We start from the raw sequence: 10,098 nt of genomic DNA, 5'->3' as shown, positions 1-10,098 counted from the left end.
GGAAGTAGCCGAAAAAAGAAGAACATACTATTTCTTTACATTTGTTATGGCATAGTCTCCTAATAATTTTGTTGTGGTGTACTATGCTTTGACTTTTTTTTATCCTATTTTTTTGTGTCATTCTATACCAGGGTTTCTTAAAAGAATGTACGTTTTTATTGCATCCTACACTATGACATTAATGACAATTTGTGTGGCATACTATAACATGCCCTTTGGGCCTGGAATTACAATTCCTGCACACTAATTGACCTCATCTGTCGTATATAATTAATTTTATAGCCAGGTGAGAGGAATCTGGGATGAGCCCAGATGACCCAGGCTACCTCAGGAAGACCTGGTTAAATTGACGATTCTGTTATCATTATTGATGTTCATGAAGCGTCCTTTAGAAACACATTGACTGAAACTATATCTGCTCCAGGTTTGGTACCATTCGAAACGTTGCCTCTCTGTATGTATTTTTTTTGTTATGTTAAAAAAGTCTATAACACAAAAACACATGAGTTGGTGTGCTCTAGAAAGCTCCCTTTTAGCAGTGTCTGCTCCCTGAAGCTGTATAAATGTCCCAGATATGGCTTCTCTCTCTCTCTCTCTCTCTCTCTCTCTCTCTCTCTCTCTCTCTCTCTCTCTCTCTCTCTTAAAACATTTACAGCACAGACGTTCTTGCCTTCTGCTGGGGAAACTATGCCAGACAATGATGGTAATTCCACACTAGCTGTCTGTCTTCGCCTTATCAGGTCATACTCGCTGCTTTTGGACAGTCTCTCAGTGCTCCATTGTTCTTGTGCTCGTTCCCGCACATAAATATGCTTGCTGTTGTGTAATGCTTGTGTTTTAAAGGTTTCAAATAGAGTTGTTCTTACTTGGTATTCTTGTGACATTTAATTGTAGTATAGCATTTCCGGAATATTTTTTTGTGGATGCATTAACATTCTATTAGGATGAATCGTAATGACTTTGGTGATCCTTTGAGTTATCCTCTAGCCCCATCAGCAGGTCAAATCTTTGAATCAAATATCAAATATCTTAACTATTGGATGGATTGCCATGAAATTTGGCACATATATTCACGTTCCCCTCAGGATGAATTCTAATAATGCTGGAGAAAGTATAATCAGGTCAATATTTATTTTTGTTGCCAAAACGTATTACATTCCTCTATGCTTCAGCTGTACATTAAGATTAATGCTAATTAGCTAATGTTAACATGCTAACACACCAAACTAAGATTGTGAACACAGTAAACATTATACCTGCTAAACATCAGCATGTTAGTATTTTCATTGTGAGCATGTTAGCACGCTGTGGCTTAGTACAGCCTCAAAGAGGTGGCTGTAGAATCTTAGTCTTGAAGAATCCCATTAGCTATGTGTCTTTAATTCTTATCAAAATACCTGAAAACATACCTGAATGTCACACAAGTGCACTCATTGTTGCTGTCCTCAGCAATCAAACACAAATATACAATTTTGTCATTTTATGATGCAGATACTGATTCTGACACAATATGACATTTTCACATTTTTGTGTTGAATATAAGTAAATTTGGTTATGCATTACATTCTGATCATATTTCATACTACATTGTGTTTTAAGCAATTCCAGCTGTCAGCCGTAGATGAGCACAAAATCAAACCTAAAAAGGAAAACCTTTCCAAATATCTTTGATAACTCAATATGATATCATAACAGGCTTATTAAAGTTATGTTCCAGTACGGATGGGTATCCTTTCTTTAGACCTGAAGATTACATTTCACACTTATTTCCCAGCTGACTGGATACAGACAATAATGTCTGTATATGTTGCATTTCAAAACACATACAGTATTTATTTTGACACAGAGAACCATGCAAGTTCAGACTGAACTAGCATGTGTGTGATTTGGAATATTAAAAAAACAGGAAGACATGAGTCTCCACTTCAGGTGAATAAGATTTTTGTCCAGTGAAACTCACACAGATTAAAGTGACCCCCACATACAAATCAAGCTCTTGGAAATACACAACATTTTATACACAATTGTAAACTTTTAACCATTGGCCTGTCAGTAAGTCACCAACAGGAGTAGGAGAAGAGCGGGTATTGGCTCCAATCCACAGCATGGCTATGGTGGTGAGGATGGTGGTAGTAGCCATGTTGTTGGGGGTTGTGTTCAGCTGTGGCGAGTGGATGATGGGGAGGGTGGACAAGAGTGTGCACTGCATCTACTTCATTGGAGGGCAGTGGAAATCTGGCGTACTCTTGAGATCTAGAGGGATAAAAGAGTTACATGGAGGTTACATTTCATGGATCATCAGTGTACATATCATTTGTTTCTGGACCAATTTCATCTCATCCTGGGTATCTTCAATCATACCTGTAGGGCTGGTATGGCACGGATGCAGGCACCATCTGTTCTTCACAGCTGTAGTCATACTCCTGCAGCTCCAGGGGCTCAGCGTGTAGACTCTCCTGCTCCACAGAACAGGCTGAAAGGTCACGCTCCTTCGATGGCTGCTGATCCTTCCCTGCCTCCACTGACTCAGAGGTGGACGGCATCCTCTGCAGGCCTGTGTTGGAAATACAATGTTTAATAGGACTGGCACAGAGATTTAAAGAAATACCTTTTCATTCCTAGGAATTTTATCTGTTGGTGTATGAGCAAAACAATTCAAATAACATAACTCAAATATCACAAAACATACCTGGAGGACTGTTGCAAAGAGCTTCCCTGTCCAGTGTGGCTCTTTTTGCAGGAGGGCTTCTATTTGAACGACACCTATAGAAAAAGTAGAACATTTAAAGCCTTTTTATGACACTTTTCTGCCCATGCTGATAGACGATGTTTATGTTTATATTGGCCTAAAACTGTATGTGTTTACTACATGTGGTAATTACAATCTGTCTTTATTTAAATGCAGAAGACTAAACCAAAAGTATGTTCTTTTTAACAAGCGTATTTATTCATACCTTTTGCTGTGGGAATGGGTGCCTCCCTCCCTGAATCCCTTAGCAAAGGGGTTGTGGTCGATCTTCAATTTGGTGATCTTAAAAGGCAAGAAGATATTGGGAGTGCAGTTCCAATCAAACGGGAATATCATGACATTTGTGTTGGGTTTTATAAAACTGCTGTACCGCTTCATACCTTTGGGTTTTGGTATGCGGTCACTGCTGTGAAGGTCGTCTCTGGGAAGGAGAAAGTCTGAAAGGGACCCCAGCGGACAGTGTAAGGACTGTCTGCCTGGGTGACGTGAAACCTGGGGTAGTAGCGATGCATGGAGTGCAGGATGATCTGACAGAGTGAGCAAAACAGGAAAGTGAATAAACTACTGTTACTCTATTTTATTCTATTTAATTATTGTGTACTCACCACTTGATTTTCTTGTTATTTTGCTGTAACAACGTAAATTTACTCATTGTGGGACTAATAAAGGATTTCTTATTCTGATTAAACATAGCATGGCAAGATGGTAAGATGGTGTCTTACATGGCCATGCTGGTCTAAGGTGTTGTTGGTGAGCTTCATCCTGAGAAAAGACAACGGCTGCTTCATCCAGTGACTTCCTGGGGCAGGAGAGTCCGGGTGCATGTATGTCCGACATGGGGGCTGGGGCTCTGACTTCCCTGCGACCTCCCACTGCTCCTTTTTCCACTACAGAGAAATGGGGAGGGATGAAAGGTTATCAAGTGTGAGACTGTGTCTGATTAATCAGAAGTCTTCATGAAGCATACAATACTTTTCTTTCACCTCATAATGGCTGGTGCACCGGAGAAAGCTGTGGTGCATGACATTTTAGATCAAATGTAAAACTGAGGTATGAACACTAGTTTGTACATTTCCGTTTGTGACTCTTATGTACATATATATATTTGTTCTTTTGTTTTCAATTATAAATCTAAAGGGAACTGTACAAAATAATTAATATAAAAAGGGTAGGTACTTGTATAAGTTTAAAACAACCAAAATAAACGAATCAAAAAAATGTCTTTGTTAGCAGGGTTCATTGCAGGGCTATTCACATTGTACAGTAGAGTTCTAGATTTCTAGTCATGTATGCAAATAACACTATTTTGTAAAGAAAATCATATTAAAAGAAATACTGTTGTAACAAATTCCCCACCACCTAAAAACCACTCTCCCAATGCTCTTCTACAGTACTCTCCCTTTTTTTTCTACCTCTTCTTTCAAGTGTGTGCTAAAAGCAATAACTGTGACCAAATGGGCCATAGCAGTTGGTGTAGAGCCGTTGAATGTATGGATGGCCGACTGCTCCTCATTCACCGATTGTGAATGAGGAGGGATGCTAATTGATTGGGCCTCCAGCCGAGAGTGCACAAACAGGAAGCAATGAAAGGCTTTGATATGCAGCGGTGAACGGCCCAGAGTGGGCAGGCCAGTGTCTGGCTGCAAACTGCTGCGTTTTACATACTGCAGTCTGCAGGTTTTAATCCCCAAATGTTGTCAACAACAGTACTCAGTGTGTGTTGCATATGCATTTACCTTGTATTTGAAGCTGTCCGCAGGAACCATATCCATCATGATGATGTAATTGGCAAAAGGTTGGAGCGCAGATAGACTGATGCTGCAGTGTGGAAACATTCTCCTGAAAAGAATATACAAAGTTATGAGTCATGAGAATTTAAATGTATTTGCAAAATCTTGAGAAATGTGCACAGAGTCTCTGCTCTGTAATATTAGCATATGCAACATTCTTGTAGGTTCCAGTCTATAAATGATAAGAAGCACTACTGGTGGAATTCAGTGGATAGTTACCTTCCATGCTTTGTTATAATCATCTCTGTTCCGATGCTGTGAAAGGACTTCCAGAGATCAGCGTTCTCCAGGGTCATCCTGATGCAGCCCTGCTGGTATGAGTCAGCTGCTGGAGGTGACCGGGACATGCTCAGATGCGATTTGGAGTCTGTGGAGAAATACACATTCTGCAAAATGAGACGTATTTTTTCAGGACCTATGTTTTATAGCAGTATGGCATTTATAGGAGTATTAAAAACAGGTAAAGAAAAAACATGCAGAACTTGAGACATGACATCATAGTTCAGGATAGTTTTGCACACCATATGTTAGATCTCAATTTCTCTTCAAAACAATACAAATATAAAGAAATGTGTTTCTTTGTGGTTGCTAGTTAAACAACAATTTAACACTGCATGGCCAAATGCATCGTGTCTTTTTTTTTTTTTTACTATTTACTTACGAAATCGAACAGTCCAGTGTCACATTGCACATGCATAGTTACATTTCATGAGATCAAACTTACCAGAGATGTGTTGTATGTTCCTGTGTCTTCCTATTAGCAACCCCAACACAGAAGTCTTGAGAGAAAGTGCTGCTTTCAGATGTTCTAACACTTACAATCAATACACCCGGGGTCTCTATCCTTGAAAAGTCTGAGCCTTGAACTTGATTGGTCATCACAGAAAGGGTGTGGTCTGAACAGCCAGGGGGGGGGGGGGGTCCTGAGGGGGCAGGTGAGAATGTTACTTGATGTTGTTCAGTTGACATACCATGGGACTGTGATAAAAGTAGCAATAAAAGAGATGTTTAGTTTGTATCCTAAGATTACCTTTAAAAATATATATGAAAGATACTCCCTTAAATGGGATCATAAACAGATATTTAGGGATTCAAAAATCACAACAATGTTTTTTATTATCCTGGGACTTGATTGGGATGACCCAGAAGTGCTCACATACACTCTGCATGTACTATAGGCCTGCAATACATAAAGGATTCTCTCTCCTTCAGTCCAAGTTGAATAACAGTGAGCTGAATTTCAAAGTGCCCCCGGGGGGGTGGAAGAGCTCTCTTTGTGTATTGAGAACATATCCTGAGATTACAGAGGTGATTTGAGCTGAGGTGGGGACTTGACAATGCTTCTCATCCTATGAGGCCATTTGGCCCTGCCACTCCACCCTATACTACCTCCAGTACCCTGGGAGGAGAGCGGGCTCTGTGATGGAGCCAGCAGTTAGCAGCCTGTTAACATGAAAGACTGATGGGAGGAAGGGTAGAGCAGCAGTTTGGGACTTTACAGGACAATGTTCTAAATTTACAGCCCACTGAATTTAATCCTACATGAATTCCTTCCGGGAACATTTCTTAACTTTAAATTCTAATGGTGGTCTCACAGTACCAGATACAAAATAAGTCAAGCTAATTTTTTTTTAATATCCTGAATAGTTCCATTTGATGGAATGACTCGTACATATAAAACATGGAATCTTAAGGGTTTCAGTGTTTCCATTAGTTTTAACATTATACAGCTTCAATGAAGAGTTGGAGCAAGCTGGTACATAATATTATGAAACTGTCAAAGGGGAATTTTGCAACCTCAAAGCTACATCATGAAAAAAGGAACAACAACTAGATGAGGTGTTAAACGTTGACATACTTAATGCAAATTAAAGTATCTGCAAAAAGGCGTAGACTGTTTACTCACTTCACGAAGCGAATAATATAGTATATTTAATAATATTTGATTTAAGTACACAAAGATTTACCAGGAGCATCAAGGTCAGACATTGAGATTTTTACTTTGGCCTTAATGTTTCATCATCTCTAAGAACTCAGGGAGCTCAGCTCTCAGACCAGTCATGACCTGCTACAAACTAAATATTGTGCCTCCTTTTGCCAGTTTTCGTTCCGATTAGATCGTCTTTGGGTATATTGTGAAAGTTGTGTCTGAGGCTGTACGTACTGTACAGTATTATCATATTATTTACCTGAACCACCTCTCAGAAAGAGCAGCTTGCTGCCTTTGGGAGGCCATTTCGCTCCGACTGTAGGCATGTTGGAACATTTCTCCTCTGCTTAAATCAACTTCAGGCTTGAAGATGGAATTCAGTCTGTTCCTGCCTGCAGCATGTGTCACCTCTGCAGCTATGCTACAAAATCAAGTCTGTGTAGCAAAAGATATCACAAACATCTGTTCCTGCTAATGGTATTTCAGCATGATTGGGCACTGCTGTAATGGGAATGCAAATGAAGTACTGTCAATGTTTTGCATTAGATTTTAGGTCAATTGCTTCAGTTTTATTTGGTGATTTGTAAGCTACAGATCCCCAGATATTAGATATGTGTTAGATGTAAGTAGTACTTCTCCTGCATTACATTTGTTTTGCGTCTTGTTTCTGTGAGGCAACAGTTCTGCTGCAGTAAAAATAACTCATGGCACAGGAAGTGTTGTGGTTTCGGCAGTTTCGAGAAGTTAGTCTAAGCTGCAGCTGGAAGATGCAGTGCAAGGCCTCGGTGGTGGCAGTTCGGAGACGTGGCTCTGTGATCTGTTCACCGCTTTGGGTGAAGTGGGATGGTGAGTGGCTGAATGGGTGGGGAGAATAATCTGAGTTACACCCCAAGAAAGTCATTTTATATCCAAGAAAAGAGAGGTGTGTGTTTATCTGGGGAGGACAAATCTTAATTTCTTCAAAATCTATTTTTTACAAATAATACTGCAGTGTCAGCCTAAAATGATTATGTAATAAGGATCCCAAAATTGGATATAGAATGTAGGCTGAAATATTTCACTAAAGCTCTTATTTGCTAATACTGCCACCTACTGGACGTTTCCTTAAACACTCAAACCAATAACTACTTACTAATTACTCACAATTGATTTAGTATATACAGTATTTGCCTTGTGTTGTTGTCTTGATGAATGTAAACTAGTAATCAATAATACCCACAATGCAATTCAGCCTTCAGCCTCAACAGTTCTCTAATAATTGTGTCCCGAAAAGATAAATTCAAACTATAGAAAGAAAACTTTGCATGTAGGTAACTACAGCACAGGAGGAAGACAAAAAAGGAACAGAATGCCGATAAGTAGATAAATAAATGCAGCATGTTTGTGATGAATATCTAAATAGAATAGTATGTATGAGAAATAAATATAATCAAATATACATACACATTATTATATATATATATATACATATGTTTATATAACACACACAAATAAATATTTACTATACGTAATTTATAATAAATAAGAGAGATAACACAATGTGATTCTAAAACTAACATAATGATACAATGAATACAAAAAAAAACCGACTTTTCATCCAATACGTAGCTAATCATGAACATATTCACACAAATTGTAAAGGGATTTTTAAAAAGCTTGTAGGAGAAGCAGCTCTTTCTGCAGACCATAATTCCCCGGTCTGCTGAGCATGCTGTCACATGAATTTGGGAAAATTAGCTTTTCTGCACTTCATATAATAATCCAAAGTACTCTCTCTGAAGGGGCTTCAACAATACATAATGCTATTTAACTGGAGCAAAAATTTGATTAGGAGGAAGGTAATGCAGTTGCCAAAGACATACTCAAGAATAAAGACATATTTACATTTGTTCAGTTTCTACCCTGCATAGAGCGGTGTTTTGTCAGAGGCATGATTAATGAAATTTATTCCAGCACTGATCATCTGCAAATAATTAACATAGAAAAGCATAACGGTTGCAAATTACCCTATTAATTCTCACTTTTGTGGTAAAATATGATGTTTGGAACAGACAGAAATTCACAGACAAATAAATAATATTCATCCTGACTGTATCAATTATATTAGTTGTAAGCTGTTTGTCAAAATGTGGACAATATTCCTTAAACATACACTCATCCAAAAAAGATTTAACAGGGAGGAAAATAAATATACTGTCAGTGCTGTAAAGGTTTAATCAAGGACATCTTATAAAACTCGTGAAGATTTTCATGTAAAGCGAATAACTACTCTGTTACCCTTCTTTTAGTGTGAATAGCGTGACAGATTACAGGAAATTGAAAAGGAAAGGAATAAGCTAACGAAACGATTAAACTGAAAAATTAGAGGAGGAAGAGAGGAGGCAAGGCAGGCCAGTTACAACATCATGTTTACGTTACACGTCTGTAAAGTAAATGTTTTTGTAGTAAATGGGCAGTAAGTACGAGTAAGTTTCTTTAAATATTGATCAGTTTCACTTTTCCAAATATGTCATTTTTAAAGCTGGTTTGCCTGTTATGCCCGTTATGTCCTTCTTAGAAAACAGTGGGGAAGAACACCAGGAGCAATTGCCAGGAGTTGAGTTTATTAAACTAGTTTAAATATATACTGATTAACTGCATGACAAATTAATCAGAGCACACAACGCCACATTCCTTTTTAAGTTAGTATAGACAGGTTGCTGACAAGCAATGCAGCGATTAAAAGGCAACATTTTAAATGGAGTTCAGCTCACTCCTCGGGTCAACATTAGCCTACATCACTTCCTGCAACAGCATCACGATCTACTTTAACAGAATATTCTCTGGTGTAGCTCCGCTCAAAACACCAAATCCGTCCCCACGTTAGCGTGTCGTTCCCTAATACTAAGCCTGTTTGTAACTGGTACCGACAAAGTGTCTTCACTTCACCTTCCTCTCCTCTGCTCCTCTCCGTGTCTGTGTGGAGGAGGCTGCTTTCACATCACATCAGGCGGTGGGGTGATGAGCGCAGGGTTGTGTTGCGGTACTGTCACTTATAGTAAATGGCTCATTGATCGCCGGTTAAGTGATTGGCCTCCGCAGCGTGACGCCGCTTCGTGTTTCTCCAAAAGTTAATTCTGTTTCAACTTTTCACCGCTGGCTGGCATGTTTTTTTCCTTTTTTTTACAGTAGTAACTGACTGAATCCGTATTGTTTAACATGAGCCATTTAAAAGAGTAATAACATTTGAAATGTAACGTAGTCATTTAGGTGTTTTCTTATCATTCTTCTTTTTGTTTTCAAGGATGGCGTTTTGGTGGATGTGTTCGGCTTGCCACATATTCCTGCCTCTTAAACAAAGAATGGATTAAAAACAACTGCACTTCAACTGAAAACACTTTTATATGTAGAGTAACATTTATACATGCAAAACATTTGACCTGGAAACACATTTTGAAACTGTCCTAGTATTGGGTTGTGTATTATTACCACGACCGTGCTAGCATGTGGCCTTGTAAGATACTGAACCTTTTTAAAAAACATCATTCCCCTTTTCTTCTGTCTAACACTTCTTCATCAGTCTCGTCCATCACCAAGCTTATTTTTATTTGTCTTGTATTCTAGTTTTGTGTTGTTCGGTCATTACCGTT

General features: G+C 38.8%; 1 protein-coding gene across 2 annotated transcripts; it reads right to left on the bottom strand.

Moving 5' to 3' along the window:
• Positions 1 to 1,124: 1,124 nt before the first annotated feature.
• Positions 1,125 to 9,422, bottom strand: LOC115017184 (T-box-containing protein TBX6L-like). Of its 2 annotated transcripts, XM_029445442.1 has the most exons (10): positions 9,398 to 9,422; positions 5,264 to 5,462; positions 4,759 to 4,906; positions 4,486 to 4,588; positions 3,472 to 3,636; positions 3,130 to 3,276; positions 2,955 to 3,031; positions 2,690 to 2,763; positions 2,362 to 2,554; positions 1,125 to 2,253 (listed from the first exon to the last, which is right to left on the bottom strand). In XM_029445442.1, the coding sequence occupies exons 3-10, from the start codon at positions 4,884 to 4,886 to the stop codon at positions 2,058 to 2,060; spliced, it is 1,083 nt and encodes a 360-aa protein (XP_029301302.1). In that variant the 5' UTR covers positions 4,887 to 4,906; positions 5,264 to 5,462; positions 9,398 to 9,422; the 3' UTR covers positions 1,125 to 2,057. The 2 variants fall into 2 exon arrangements, with proteins under 2 accessions (XP_029301302.1, XP_029301303.1); XM_029445443.1 differs by lacking the exon at positions 9,398 to 9,422 and having other exon boundaries at positions 5,359 to 6,129.
• Between the last annotated feature and the right edge of the window lie 676 nt (positions 9,423 to 10,098).

This window comes from Cottoperca gobio, chromosome 12, assembly GCF_900634415.1.
Source record: "Cottoperca gobio chromosome 12, fCotGob3.1, whole genome shotgun sequence".
Lineage (NCBI taxonomy): Eukaryota > Metazoa > Chordata > Actinopteri > Perciformes > Bovichtidae > Cottoperca > Cottoperca gobio.
This window is presented reverse-complemented; position numbering and strand designations above follow the sequence as displayed.